General features: G+C 46.0%; 2 protein-coding genes across 2 annotated transcripts in view; one reads left to right on the top strand and one right to left on the bottom strand.

Moving 5' to 3' along the window:
* The window catches only part of CMTM7 (CKLF like MARVEL transmembrane domain containing 7), a 56889-nt gene that overhangs the window by 39151 nt on the left and 2243 nt on the right, over nt 1–15495 (top strand). The window contains exons 2-4 of the mRNA XM_059162388.1: nt 4084–4257; nt 11047–11145; nt 13964–14045. Coding sequence (XP_059018371.1) covers nt 4084–4257; nt 11047–11145; nt 13964–14045 — 355 coding nt within the window. The remainder of the gene's footprint in view (nt 1–4083; nt 4258–11046; nt 11146–13963; nt 14046–15495) is intronic.
* Nucleotides 1463–15495, bottom strand: part of CMTM6 (CKLF like MARVEL transmembrane domain containing 6) — a 50412-nt gene continuing 36379 nt past the window's right edge. The window contains exons 4-5 of the mRNA XM_059162387.1: nt 2422–2565; nt 1463–1672 (exon numbers count right to left, since the gene is read on the bottom strand). Coding sequence (XP_059018370.1) covers nt 2443–2565 — 123 coding nt within the window. The 3' untranslated portion in view covers nt 1463–1672; nt 2422–2442. The remainder of the gene's footprint in view (nt 1673–2421; nt 2566–15495) is intronic.

Genomic DNA, 15495 nt, shown 5'->3' with positions numbered 1-15495 from the left:
AATAGCAAATTTGAAAAACCGCTAAATAATCAGTTGTCCCTTGAGGCGGCCAGTTTCTTATGTGTCCTTCCGGAAATAGTCCCAGCCTGGACAAGCGTATTTGGTTTTTAATAAGCTGCAGGTCCTTTGCTACATAGTCAGTCAGAACCCAGTACACTAATTAGAGGCCTGCTTGAGACCTCCATCTGAGGACCCCTGACATCATGTTCTTTGGATTATTCCCCCTCCCTTGTGCTTTTGATGGCATTTTTTATTCATGGATACAGAACAGAACTGTATGCTGGGGTATGGGGGGGGGGTGGGAAGGAGCCTGCACCTAGAGCCTGATATCGGTGAGAGAGACGGGGATCCAGAGGAAGTAAGCTGGGGAGGGTTCTCTTGCACGTGGGTGTTAATGAGGTTCCCCAAGGGCTGTTTGGCGGTGATGGCCAGCGGGGGCTTTAACGGTAAGGTGGGGGGAAATTTCTGCCCACCGCACGGCAGAATTCAGAAGTTAGAAGCATATCAAATTCTTCTTCCTGCCTGCCCACGGCCAAGCGAAGTCATTTATGAGCCCGCCTGCATCTACAAATGCACTTTGCAATCACTGACTCACCCCATCTCTGACTTTTTGAACAAGACTGGCTTTCATCTCCTAGGCTTTTCCAGAAAAGCCTCGTACAGTTGGGTCTGAGACCTTTTGATGCTGGCTTTCATCAGCTACTTTTCTTTCTCCTGCCTGTCTCCCTCACTGAAACATTATTCCAAGGTCAGGGCAAAAACCCCCATGAGAAGGTGGGGTTGGGTGACCTGCCTGCATCCATCCCGGGGTTCTTGAAATATAAGGTGTCTGGTGCCATCTTCAGTCAGATGCCGGAATGCTCAGTGGACCAGACTTGGCAGGTGCATGGGAAGATCAAACCTGCTTGAGGGAGTGTTTGAGGGCACAGACTGCAGGCTGCAGGTGGTTTCTTTCTTGAGGGACCCCCACCCAGGCTGAGAACCCAAACAAGCTGCCTGGCGCCTGGCTGGGGAGACCAGGATGTTTTAGTTGCAGAATTCTGGCGGAGGAACATTCCTCTGGTGATGTCACCCTGCCTCATCTGTGCAATTTAAGCCCACTGCTGCTTCCAAAAAAATCATCTCTTCCCGCTAGTAAGAACTCCGATAGAATGAAGTCAGAAACAACACAGTTTGGGGGTAAAGGGGGTGGTTTCAATGTGAGATGATTCCAGCGATTCTGAACAGTACCACAGCAGGGGTGTGAGACCCTGACTCTGGGTGGAGGGGACTCATAGCATTCCTTTTAAACCCCCGGACATGTGTGCTAGAGATTTTATTTGCAACTTTCATGGCAGTTTGATATAAAAGAACAAACCTTTATGAGGGGAGCTAGAGGGCCCCTAGGGAAACAAGTTAGTCCGTTGGATGGATCACATTTAAGTTACTCTGAACAGAACCACAAGTGCCTTCCATTCCACTGTGTTTTTTATTTGCTTTTCTAACTGAAAACAAGAGGTCTGAGGGGGCCCTGGTTACAGCGAGGGGGGCGTGGTAGGGGGAAGCCATACCCCAGGGCCTTTTCTCCACGATGGTTTGGCTTGCTCATTCTTCTGCACCTTTCTGGCTGCCCCCAGAGTATTGATCTAGATGACTCAGGGGTCTCCAGCATTTGCAGAGGTTACTTGCTGGCCTAGAAGAGTTCCGAAAAGTTGAGATGTCAGTTAAAAAAAAAAAATTTTTTTTTTTTTTTTTAAGGTGCGCTGGCCAAGATGCTGGCCATTTAAAGTAGGAATGGGTGAATTATTGGACAAAAAGAAAGATTTAGTTGCATGCATTAGTGTATGCCATCTGTGGTCTAAATGAGATTTTCCAAAATTGGGATTCTTTGAAGAAGAGCAAGTGGTAGGTGGCTTTAGGCCAATCGAACTGAATTCTGGATGTCTTCCTTCAGGAGAATGTTTTCCAGGCGGATCTGAGATAGTTTTGTGGTAGAGCAGTAACATCCTTGCTGCTACAAGGTCCTCAGCCCTGGGAACTCAGAGGGGAAGACCTGCACAGACCCCCCTATTCACTGGGAAACTCCCACATCTCTGTGTCACCATGAGAAAGAGGTGACTGTCACAGATGAAGAGTTGTACAGATTAGTCTTTGCATTAAATTAGACACAAATTTGCTTCTCCCCCTAGGAATGGCCTTGCATAATCCTGAGTTCTCTGCATTTTAAGGTGGGCCCTGAAGGCCCCCCTTTCTGAGAGGGGTGTCAGCAGGAGGTGGGGAGACCCATAGACATGGGGACTGATGAGCAGCCCTGGTGATCATGCCCAGTGCTGGGTGAAGCAAACCTCCCCTTGGAGCTTTAAAACAACCTCAGGGCATGAATCATATTATATTAGCAAGCCTGGCTGGCTTGAGAGGAACCGAAAAAATGAAAATACTCACGTTGCTCATTAGCAACGGGGACTAGGCAAATGTCGAGGGTCCCTTTGTGTCAGAGTCCCTCCGCTGTTCGGATCCGGCAAGCAGAGCACTCCTCGCACCCGCCTTCATCTTCCACGAGACTCTCTTCTCGCCCTTGTGCCTGTTCTGAGGAGTTTACCAGAATGGATTAAGGGTCTTCAGAAAACAGAGTATGTTTCACACTAACCCTTTCAACCGGTATTAGCTCCATTGTATGATTCAATGCTTGTGATAGACTCACATTTTCTTTTTTTAAAGATTTTATCTTATTGAGAGAGGGAGAGTGAGAGAGAGAGAGAGCATGAGTAGGGTGAAGGTCAGAGGGAGAAGCAGACTCCCACTGAGCAGGAAGCTCGATGTGGGGTTTGATCCCAGGACTCTGGGATCATGACCTGAGCTGAAGGCAGATGCTTAGCCCAATGAGCCTCCTGGGCGCCCCGACATTCACATCTTCTACAGCAGGTTTCTGCTGGGCCACATTTGAGACCAGATGGTTCTTTGTTGTGGGGACTGTCCTATGCATTTGGGGGTGTGCAGTAGCATCCCTGGCATCTACCCACTAAATGCCCACAGAAACCTCCCATAGTGGTGACAACCAAACGAGGCACTGCCGAGTGTCCCATAGGACACAAAGTCTCTCTGTCGCACATCTTTGCTCACTGTTCTGTAGGAAAGCAGCAGTAAAAAATCAGCTTTATCCAAAATTAAGTGTACTTTTAAAATTGGTCCCAAGGTTTTTTATACATTTACCCCTGTGTGTGTTAGTGGTTTGTTCCCTACATGGGAACAAAAATGGGATTTTACTCTTTTTGAGCGGCCCTCACAAAAACTTAGAATCTTCTCTCTCCTCTTCCATTCTGCTCTCCCATGGCATTCATTTGTTGCTAATAATCTACCAGACCTCTTAATTCATTAATTTATTAATTCTGCCCAGTCATTCATTTGCAACAATATACTGGGTGAGCTCTCACCACATGCCCAGTGATGAGCAGGCAAGCCTTGAATAACCAGGATTCCTTTGTGTTTCATAACATGTCCTCCTTCCTCGGCTTGCGTGTGAGGAGGGCTTATATTCTTGGAAGGCAAAACTAGCTGACACGGAGGAACGGGTCCCTGGAGTCAGACAGACTTGGGTTTTGAATCCCACCTCCACCGCTGATGAGCTGGGTAGTCTTGGACTAATTACTGAACTGGTGTACCTCAGTTTCCCAAATATGAACATGGGGGTGATATCCTCTCCCTGGCAGATTTCTGTGAGGCCTCCAGGAGATCATGTACATCGGGCATCAGTAAATGGTAGCTTACCCTCCGCTAGCTGATAACTTGTGACATAGGAATCGCCACCTTTGTGGGTCAGAAACCGTCCAATATTGGCAACTTCCTACAGGTCCACCTAATAGGGAAATAAATGGAATGATTCTGCTTGGTTATTTTCCTGCGTTCCTGCCCTCTGTCTGATGCAAACATAATGCACTTCAGCCTTAAAAGCACGCGCTCTGGGAACTTGGCCCTTTCCGGCCTCACGGCTAGTTTGTCAGGAAATCACCAGAAGTGCCGCAGTTCCTCGGCGGGCTGCTGTTGCTGGTTCCGTGGGCGTCCGTCGTGGGCGGGCCTGTGTCTGACGTGTCTGTATCTCTGTCCCAGGTCACGCTGCTGATCGCCTTCATCTGCGTGAGGAGCTCTGTGTGGTACAGCTACAGTGCCTACAGCTACTTCCAAGTGGTCACCATCTGCAACTTGATAATGATCCTCGTCTTTTATCTGGTGCACCTGTTCCGCCTCTACCGCTTGCTCACGTGCATCAGCTGGCCCCTGTCGGTAAGGGGGTGGCCTGGCCCCATTCTGGGCTCCCAGAGGTCAGGTTAGGAGCTGGGGCCCTGAGAGCTGACGGAGTCTGTCCCATCCGCCCTTCCCCCACAGCCGCCAGCATCATCTCTTCCTGCAGCAGCCCTGAACTGCTCACCGTCTGGCAGGCAGCGTCTGGCGGGCATCGCTGCCCATGTCCCGCTGGTTTCTTCCAGGGACAAGAAGGCTGTGCATGCGCTTTCTCAAGGGACAGAAAAGGGGACATCTGTGTGCATGAGGTGGGAGGAGGAAGCTGATAAAGGCCATGAGTGGTCATACTGTTATGACAAGATTTTTCATTTAAATGGGACAGTAGAGTCCGAGGAAAGATTTCAGAAGTTTCCAGGATGTTTTTCTTCCCACTCTATTATTTATTTAAATAGCCTGATAGACATGTAGTTCGCATGCCATCTGATTGCCCATTTAAAGTGTATAATTCAGCGGATTTTAGCATACTCCCAGAGTTGTGCAAGCATCACCACAGTCAATTTTAGAACATTTTCCTCGCCTCAGAAAGAAACCCCATCGCCTTTAGCCAACACTCCCACCTCTCAGCTTCTCCAGCCTGAAAGCAACCACTGATCTACTTTCTGTCTTGTGGATCTTCTTCTTCTAGGTATTTCCTGTAAGTGGAATCACATGTGTGCTCTTCTGTGACTGGCTTCTTACACTTAGCAGTGTAAGATAAGCATGGCTTATCTCTGTCATAGTGTAGGCCAGTACTTCGTTTGTTTCATAGCCAAGTCATAGTCCATTGGAAGGACAGACCATGTCTTGTTTATTCATTCATCATGGATGGACATTTGGGTCATTTCTACCTTTTGGCTGTTATGACTAACACTGATGTGAACATTCATGTTTACAAGTCTTTGGTGTGGACATGTTTTCATTTTGCTTGGGAGGATACCTGAGAGTAGAACTGTGGGACCCCATGCTAACTATGTCTCATCTTTGAAGAGCGGCTGGACTCTTTTCCACAGTGGCTAACCAGTTGACATTTCCATCGGCAGTGTATGAGGGTTCTAAGTGGCTCCACAGCCTTCTCAACACTCATTATTTTCTGACCTTCTGATTTTAGTCATGCTAGCGAATGTGGAGTGGTAGCTCATGGTTTTGATTTGTATTTCTCTAATGACTGTTGATGTCAGTCATCTTTTGAAGAGCTTCTTGGCCATTTGTGAATTTTCTTCAGAGACAAGTCTATACAGATCCTTTGGCTGGTTTTGGATTTGGTTGTCATTTTATTTCTTAATTCTCAGAGTCCTTTGTATATTTTAGTCCCTTATCAGATAAATGATTGGGAGACATTTTCTCCCATTCTGTTGGTTGTTTTTCATTTTCTTGATAGTGTCCGTTAAAGCACAAGTTTTTAATCTCGATGAGATCTAATGTAACCGCTTTTCTTTTTTTGGTATATAAAAAAGTGGGTATAAAATCTAAAAAACCATTGCCAAATCCAAGATCATGAAGGTGTGCCTCTATGTTTTCTTCTCATAGTTTGTTACATTTAGATATTCTGTCTGTTTTGAATTAATTTTCACGTCTAGTGTGAGAAAAGGATTCAACTTCATTCTTTTGGAGGTAAAAATTATCCAGTTGTCCCAGCGCCATCTGTTGGGAAGACTGTTCTTTCCCCATTGAATTGTCTTGGCATCCTTGCTGAAAATTAGTTGATCGTAAACACATGGATTTACTCTGGACTCTCGCTTTGATCTTACCCCACTGTCTCGATTGCTGTAGGTTTGTGGCCAGTTTTGAAATTAGGAATTGTGAATCTTCCATGTTTTTAGGATTGTTTTGGATTTTTGAAATTCCATATGAATTTTAGAATCAGCTTTTTAGTTTCTTTCTTTTTTTTTTTAAGATTTTATTTATTTGACAGAGAGACAGGGAGAAAGGGAACATAAGCAGGGGGAGCGAGAGAGGGAGAAGCAGGCTTCCTGCTGAGCAGAGAGAGGGGATATAGGGCTCCATCCCAGGACCCTGAGATCATGACCTGAGCCAAAGGCAGAGACTTAACCTACTGAGCCAACCAGGTGCTCCAGCTTTTTAGTTTCTGCAAAGAAGTCAGTGTGATTCTAATACAAATCATTGAATCTATAGATTGATTTGATATTGCCATCTTAACAATATTAAGTCTTGTGACCTAGGACCATGGAATTTTTCCCCATTTATTTAGATATTTGATTTCTTTCAACAACGTTTTGTAGTTTTCAGAGTATAAATTTTGTGCTTTTTGGGGGAGGGGAGCTTAAATTTGTTCCTAGGTATCTTATTCTTTTTGATGATATTTCAAATGTAATTATTTTCTTCATTTCATTCTGGGATTGTTCATTGCAAGTGGGTAGAAATACAAGAGATTTTTGTATATTGATCTTATATCGTTAGCCTTGCTGAACTCATTTTAGATCTAACAGATTGTTAATGGATTCCTTAGGATTTTATATAAGATTATGCCATTTATGAATAGAGATAGTTTCATATTCCCTTCCAATCTGGATACCTTTTATTTTATTTTCTTGTCTTACTGCAAGAAATCAGATGAATACCGAAGTGGCAAGACCACACCATCGTTTCTTGTTCTTGATCTTAGGAGGAAAGCATTCCATCATAACATCGTTAAATGTGGTGTTATGGATTTTTGTAGGTGTCCTTTATCAGAGTGAAGAAGTTAACTTCCAGTCCTACTTTGTTGAATGTGTTTGTTTATTTATTTATTTAGTATTTTATTTATTTATTTATTTGACAGAGAAAGAGACGAAGAGAGAGGGAATACAAGCAGGGGGAGTAGGAGAGGGAGAAGAAGCAGGCTTCCCGCTGAGTAGTGAGCCCGATGTGGGGCTCTATCCCAGGACCCTGGGATCATGACCTGAGCCGAAGGCAGACGCTTAACTACTGAGCCACCCAGGCACCCCTGTTTTTATCATGAAAATGTTTTTATAATGAAAAGGTGTTAGATTTTATCAGATGCTTTTTCCTCATTGAAATAATCATTTGAGGGTTTTCCCCTTAATATTCTATTAATATGGTATGTTACGTTGATTTTCATATGTGGATCACACATTTGCATTCCTAGGATAAATTCTTTTTGGTCATGATTATATAATTCAGTTTATATGTAGCTATAGGATTTGGTTTGCTAGTGTATTGTTGAGGATTTTTATATTTGTATTCATAAGAGATACTGGTCTGTGGTTTTCTTGTGATGTCTTTGTCTGGTTTTGTTATCAGGATAATACTGGTCTCATAGAGTAATTTTGGATGTGTTACCATCTCTTATATTTTTTAGAAGAGTTTATGAAGAATTGGTATTAATTCTTCTTTAAATGCTTGGTAGAATTTTGCAGTGAAGGCATCTGAGCCTGGGTTTTTCCTGTGGGTAATTTATTATTATTATTAACTCAAACTTGACTTGTTATAGATCTGTTCAGATTGTTTCTTTCTGCCTGAGTCATTTTCAGTAGTCTGTCTTTACAGGAATATGCCTATTTCATCTAAGTTTTCTAATTGACTGGTATATAATGTTCATGGTATTCCTTTAAAATCCTTTTTACCGGGGCGCCTGGGTGGCTCAGTGAGTTAAGCCACTGCCTTCGGCTCAGGTCATGATCTCAGGGTCCTGGGATCGAGTCCCACATCGGGCTCTCTGCTCAGCGGGGAGCCTGCTTCCCTCTCTCTCTCTGCCTGCCTCTCCATCTACTTGTGATTTCTCTCTGTCAAATAAATAAATAAAATCTTTAAAAAAAAAAAAAATCCTTTTTACCTCTCTGTAAGATCCATAGTGATGTCCCCTCTTTCATTTCTGATTCTGGTCATTTGAATATGGTCATCTATTCTCTCTCTTTTTTTTCTTGATCAGTCTAGCTAAAGGTTTGGCTGTTTTGTAGATCAACAAAGATCATGTCAAAGAACCAGTGTTGGTGTCACTAGTTTTCCCTATTGTTCTTCTGTTCCCTATATCATAATTTCTGCTTCAGTCCTTTTTTTCCCCTTCTTGCTTTTAGGTTTAGTTTGCTCTTGTTTTTCCAGTGTCTTAAGGTGAAGATTAGGTTTTTAATTTGAAAACTTTCTTCCTTTTAAATGTAGGTATGCACAGCTATACATTTCTTTCTGAGCACTGCTTTAGTTGCATCCCATAATTTTTATTATATTATGTCTTCCTCTTCATTCATCTCCAGGTACTTTCTAATTTCCCTTGTGATTCTGCATTTGATTGACCCAGTAGTTAGGAATGTGTTCATTTCTACGTATTCGTGGGCTTCCCAAAATTCTTTCTGCTCTTGCTTTCTAATTTCATTTTGTTGTAGTTGAATAACATACTTCATATTATTTTAATCCTTCACATTTGTTGAGGTTTATGGTTTAGCATATAGTGTCTCCTGGAGAATATCTTAACATGCATTTGAGAAGAATGTATGTTCTGTTGTTGGGTAGAGTGTTTTATCGATGTCTGTTAGGTCTAGTTGTCTTACAGCATTGAGTCTTCTGTTTCCTTCTTGGTCTTCTCCCTCATTGTTCCACACATCATTGAAAGAGGGGTACTGAAGTCTCCAGCTGTTATTTTTGAATTACCTGTTCCTCCCTTCATTTTGCTGAGTTTTTGCTTCATGTATCTTGTTGCTTTGTTACTAGGTGAATACCTGTTTGTGATTGTTCGGTTTTCCTGATAGATTGCCGTTTTTGTCCTTGTAGAATATCCCTCTTTATCTCTGGTAACATTTTTGTTTTAAAATTTTTGCCTGATACTAGTAGAACGACTCCAGCTTTCTTTTGGTTGCTGTTTGAATGACCTTCCTTTTCCTTCTTTCTGCTTTCAGTCTATTTGTATCTTTGAGTATAAAGTGTTTCTCCAACAGACAGCATGTAGTTGGTTTTTAAAAAACAACAACAACAACAGCAACACCCAGTGTGAAGCCCAACGTGGGGCCCGAACTCATGACTGTGATATCGAGACCCAAGCTGAGACACTTAACTGAGTCACCCAGGCACCCCTGTTACCTTCTTAAAGAACCAATCTGACAACCTCCACTTCTTGATTGGATTGCTGAATTGTTCACATTCAATATTATTACCTACTGTGTTATTTTGAGAGACACTTCTTTTGTGCTCCAAAGTTATGAGGCCCCTTTCAAAGTTATGGCACCTTTCTGCTTCTTTTGAGAACAAAAGAATGATGATGAGGACTGGTGATAATGAAGCAGCTGGAGGAGAGATTCCCGCAGGAGAGAAAAGGGCTGGGGGCAGGAATGGGGGAGTATGTGTTGGAAGGTAAGCTCAGCCCCACATTTTTGATGGGATACTGTGGAGGCATTTTCGATTTAGCAGTCTCTCAAGTCAGTTTTCTCTACCCCGTGTCGTATTCCTTTCTTCGTTTGAGAATCTTGGAGGTAGGGAACTTCAGTTACTAATCTGCTCTTCAGTCAAAATCTCTGTGGTCTACCTTCTGATAGTCCTTTCTAGTCACTAAAGGAGAAATAGGGGTCTTTGATTTTGCACAGCTTTCAGATGAGCTGCAGCTTAAAAGTGGAATGCTTTTCCAAATTTTTTTTTTTTTAAGATTTTATTTATTAATTTGACAGAGAGAAATCACAAGCAGATGGAGAGGCAGGCAGAGAGAGAGAGATAGAGGGAAGCAGGCTCCCCGCTGAGCAGAGAGCCCGATGCGGGCCTCGATCCCAGGACCCTGAGATCATGACCTGAGCCGAAGGCAGTGGCTTAACCCACTGAGCCACCCAGGCGCCCCACTTTTCCAAAATTTAATACGTGCCTGCCCTGGGCAGAACTTTGCGAAGAACTAATTTCTGGATCCTCATGGAAGACAACTAAAAACGAATATGCTCCAGATCCAGAGGGAGTCCTCTTGTGGCCCTAAGCCCCAGTTCTCCTCTGATCTGGTCTTTAATGGGGAGGAAGAAGGAAGAAGGTGGAAGCCTTACCCTGCTGCTGAATGACCAAGGTTCAGCCTCATTCATGGCCTGTGGGGATGCTGTTTTGAGCCCGGGGGGTGAATGGGGTGCAGATGGATGGAAGCAGAGGCGGAATCTGCCCAGCTAACACACTCAGCAGTGTGGCCTGAGGGCAGATTTCTGGAGAACAGAGAAGAGAGAAGATGAAATGAGGACAAAGCGAGGAGGCTTATTAGGGGCCAGAAAGTCAGCTCTCCCCAGCCCCACAAGCACTTCACAGAAGGCCCCTGACCTCACTCCTAGCTCTGACTCTAAGTCTGAGGGGACCAGCTTCTCAAGTCCATACCTAAAACTGTTCCCAGCGCGGGCGGCACTCCAGGCAGCCAGCAAAGCCAGCATGTCGTTAGCCCAGACCTTTCTCTGAAGCAGGGAGAGGTACACACCTCTTGAAGGGGCTTTGCTTCTCAGAGCTGGCATTTTCCTTTAAACTCCATAGCCTGGGAGTTGTGAGAAGCTGTTTGCTTTCAGTAGCTTTGGCTGGAGGTCAGGGTACTGTCTACAGAGTGCTCTCAGGAGTGGAGCAGACCTTAGTGGATATCTCTCCTCACACGACAAGTGTCCTTTCTCTCTGTCATCTCTCTGGCTGCCTGCCCAGCTCCTTTTCTGTCTTGCGGGGCCTCATCGTGGCCAGCCTTCCGTGTCTGCTCCCTGTGAGCTAACTGCTCCTGTCAGGATGCCATGAGGAGAAGAGGTGATATTACTCCCTCCCCTCTGTTCCTCTCTTCTGTACCCAGTTGTCCCTGAGAGCCAGGAGTAGACCTCCCGACCCACTGCTTTGCTTTGTTTTTGTCCCCAGGAACTTCTGCACTATTTGATCGGTACCCTCCTCCTCCTGATCGCCTCCATTGTGGCAGCCTCTAAGAGTTACAGCCAGAGCGGGCTGGTAGCTGGAGCGGTAAGGATGGTCTCAGGGAACCTTCACGAATGAATTCACTTCTAGAGCATTTTCTTCCTGATGGGCAGTGAGGGGATTGTTTCCTGGGGACTTTCTTCCCCAGAAAAGTACTCATCAGAACCCACCTAGCTAACAGCAGCCTCGAAAGAGCCGGGCCCACAGCAAAGGGTCTCAGCAGATGGCTGGTCAGGGTTCCTGGCACAATCAAATGGCCCCAGTGGCCTGGCCCTCCCTCTGCCAGCCACTTCTTACATCAGGGGGCCATTCGGGTCATTTGTTGATGGCAGCCTCAGAGCTGTGCAAAGATCCCAAGGCCTCTTTGGGGCCCAGGGGAAGAGCACGTGTGATCCATCAGTGATACCTGCCATGAGTCCTAGCTTTGCTGGTCCTTACTTGTAACAGTATTCAGGTCAAGAAACAACACTCCTAGACCTTTCAGAGGTGAAAACTAATCCATCTGGTAGTCTGAATAGAAGCATAGAAATGTTCAAAAATACAGTAATGTGGGAGCATTATTTACCACACCGACGCAAATATATGTATGTATGTGTATATGTATTTATTTTTAAAAGGCTTATAGATTCCTGTTAGCTGATTTCTGATTCAGCTAATCCGTTACAGTTGGGTGGCCTGATTTGCCTCACTATTGAGCAGATTAAATTTTTTAAATGAGGTTTTTTTTTTAGAGAGGGAGGGAGAGAGAGCAGGTGCATGTGAAGGCAGGGGAGGCGCAGAGGAAGAGAGAGAGAATCTTAAGCAGGCTCCATGTCGGCACGGGGCTCCCTCTCACAACTCTGAGGTCATGACCTGAGCCAGAATCAAGTCGGATGCTTAACTGACTGAGCCACCCAGGCACCTTTAATTTTTTAAATGAATTTTAAGAAAAGCTTTATGGGACAATCGCTCTTTCATTTACATGTTAGCAAAAGTCTCCAGACTTTGGGCTGGGAGTGGGTTAAATGCCTGGAATTCCACTCAGGGGTGGGGTCTGTCCTCCAAAGGTGGGCACAGGCAGCACATTGATAGAGGGGGCCACCAAGCCTCTGAACACTCATCGGCTTAAGTACCCCACACCCCCCAGTCCCCAATGAGAGGGGTGGGTACCACCCCAGCTTCCCACCCGCCCCAGGACAGGCAGGCAGTTGGGGGAGACACAGAGGAGACTGGTGCATGGGGAGTTTCCTGCTGGGTTTTATGATTCAGGTTGCCCCAACCGCATTTGTTAGCCCTGGAATCCCAGTAAGCCCAATTTATCATACACCATCTTAGTAAATAGGATAAAGCCTTGGCCATGGGGAAGCCAGAATAAATTAAAAGATACAGTCCTTGCTTATAAGAAAAGGGTCATCCAGTGTAGAGTCAAAGTCAAGGCCCATGAAACAATGAGCAAAGAAGGCATGGTCATCCAGAAGAGCGTGATGTAGCGATATAGTAAACTGTTCAATTATGCAGTGCAGACAGTAGGAGCCTGGGATGGCAGCTCATGTGCTAATTGTGCAGAACAGACCATGAGGGGCCAGGACAGGCTCCAGTAGGCTAATTATGTGCTGTAGACAATCGGTACAAAAGGAGCCAAGGAAAGGGGCCTGGGGGAGGGGAAGGCGGGTGTGGGCCGGTGGGGAGAGGGGGCAGCTGCTTCTGTAAACCAGCAGCTGGGCTTGAAAAGCGAACCAGGGCCTTGGAGACTGTGCCCTTGGTCTCTGGCTGCTCCCGGGCTCTTCCTGCTGCACATCAGCTCATTGTGGCCACGTCACCAGCCTGAAGCCATTGGTGAGTCCGGGAACACCCGGGCTACAGTCGACCTAGGCTCTGGAGCCAGGTTCCTAGGGCCCACGTCCCATGTCCGGCCCTCACTGGCTCGCGGCCCTGGGCAAAGGAGTTGACTTGCGGTCCCTCCATGTCTTCAGCTGCAGATGAGGGAGACGGGAAGTAACAGCAGCCTCCACCTAGCAAAGTGGTATGAGTAGAAGGGAACAGCACCCCTGATGGGCTTAGAACATGGGCACAGTAAATTAGAGCTATTGGTCGGTAAATTAGAGCTACTGCAGGTGTTCACAGGTGAGGAAATGGCTTCAGGCTTCGAAGGGCCAGACAGACACCAGAGGGTGCACCTGCTTCTCTCTGGACCATCGGAGGAGCCCTGCCCTGAGGCCCTTTTCCTCTCTGGGGGCCCTGTTCCTCCTCTTTAAATGAAGCTGGACTGGGCTGGGTCAGCTTTCCTAGGTCAGCGAGGTTAGCCACTTCAGCACAACGGGGAGCCTCAGAAAGGGAAGGAGCGCTGCCTCAACTGATTTTAGTCTACTATTGTTGAAGTATGTGCAAACATAAAACCGTGTATCAAGGCCTCAGATTCTGACTATTAGTACACAGCTATACAGCAAGACGGAACAGAAAGCCGTTATGAATGAAATGCAACCCTGCCCCATCAGTAAAGTCCATTTGAACGTTAGAAATGTAAAAACCCCAACTGAAATGTACAGTTCCACCTTTTCCTCTTTCGCTAACCCAGTAACTGTCTTGTGCAGTGTCTTGGCCTTAGCTCAGTTGTAAATACAAACCCGAACGTGGGCCCTGAAGTTGCCTGGAGTGAGGAGGGCCAGGAGGTGGAGGCCAGAGCCTGAGGGCCAGTCCTGAGCCAGGGCCCTGCTGGGGGAGGCCTGGGGACCGGCCCTGCACCTGAGCAAGGCCCAGGTGTCAAGTCACTCAATTCCCCAGGCTCCCTCTGGGCCACAGCTGGTACAGGAATGAGAAACATAAAGGACAGCCTGAGTGATTGGCCCTGGGCCTTGGAACTTCCTTTCCTCCCTGTCCTGTGCAGATCTTTGGTTTCGTGGCCACATTCCTCTGCCTGGCGAGTATCTGGATGTCCTACAAGATCTCATGTGTGACCCAGTCAACAGGTGAGTTCCGCTTGTCCAAACACAGGCCATCTCTGAAAGTTCCCTCTGCTGGGGAACGGGAGGACAGCCTGTTGTGGAGTTCGGTCAGCAACAGTGCTGACCAAACTCCACAACAGGGAAGGGCCCCACTGAAGGGGAGGCCTAGAGGCATGGGGCCTAGTTGGAAAGGTGGAACCCAAGACCCTCTGCCCTTGCCTCATTTCCACACCCGGGATACCCTCACATGTCCGCCTCTAATGCTGAAGCATTTTCTTTAAATCATTCCTAATGACAAAAGTGAAGTGCAGAGAATTTACAAAGTGCACATAAAGAAAAAAAAATTTCATGAAAACCATCTGTTATCACATGACCCAGGAAGAGCAGCTGCTGGGTGTCTGTCCTTCCAGTATTTCCTTTCTCTGGATGGAGGGATGGATGGGCGGATGTAAAGATACATAGATAGGTATAAAGATCTATAGATATATATGTTGCTTTTATTAAAGGATCAGACTTCTTGTGTTACTGTAACGTGCTCTTGTTCTCCTACTTAACTGCCTATCAGGCATTTTCCCCACATGGTTGAGGATTTATCTCCAACATGGTTTTTTTTTTTTTAAAGAGTTTATTTATGAATTCATTCATTCATTCACTTTTAAGATTTTATTTTTTTAGTTTTTTTTTTAAGTTTTTTTTTTAAGATTTTATTTATTTGACAGAGATCACAAGCAGGCAGAGAGGCAGGCAGAGAGAGAGAAGTGGAAGCAGGCTCCCTGCTGAGCAGAGAGCCCCATGCAGTGCTCGATCCCAGGACCCTGAGATCATGACCTGAGCCGAAGGCAGAGGCTTTAACTCACTGAGCTACCCAGGCACCCCGTTTTTGTTTAGATTTTGACAGATCACAAGTAGGTAGAGAGGCAGGCGGGGCGGGGGTGGAGGAGCAGGCTCCCTGCTGAGCAGAGCGCCCAGTGCAAGGGTCAATCCCAGGACTCTGAGATCATGACCTGAGCGAAGGCAGAGGATTAACCCGTTGAGCCACCCAGGTGCCCCAAGATTTTATTTTATTTATTTATTTATTTATTTTTTATTTTTTTAAAGATTTTATTTGTCAGAGACAGAGGGAGAGCGAGCGAGCGAGCACAGGCAGACAGAAAGGCAGGCAGAGGCAGAGGGAGAAGCAGGCTCTCTGCCGAGCAAGGAGCCTGATGTGGGACTCGATCCCAGGATCCTGGGATCATGACCTGAGCCGAAGGCAGCTGCTTAACCAACTGAGCCACCCAGGCGTCCCCCAAGATTTTATTTTTAAGTGACCTCTGTACCCAACGTGCGACTCGAACTCACAACCCTGAGATCAAGAGTCACATGCTCCACTGACTGAGCCAGCCAAGTCCCCTCTTCTCCCTCACTTTTAATGGCTGCATGGTGTGGCACTGACCCCACTGCACGTCTGTGTCATAGTTTGTCTCCTACTTGG

This window comes from Mustela lutreola, chromosome 2 (genome assembly GCF_030435805.1).
Source record: "Mustela lutreola isolate mMusLut2 chromosome 2, mMusLut2.pri, whole genome shotgun sequence".
NCBI classification, from domain to species: Eukaryota; Metazoa; Chordata; class Mammalia; order Carnivora; family Mustelidae; genus Mustela; species Mustela lutreola.
Note: the sequence above shows the minus strand (reverse complement) of the source record. Positions and strands in the feature narration are given on the sequence as shown.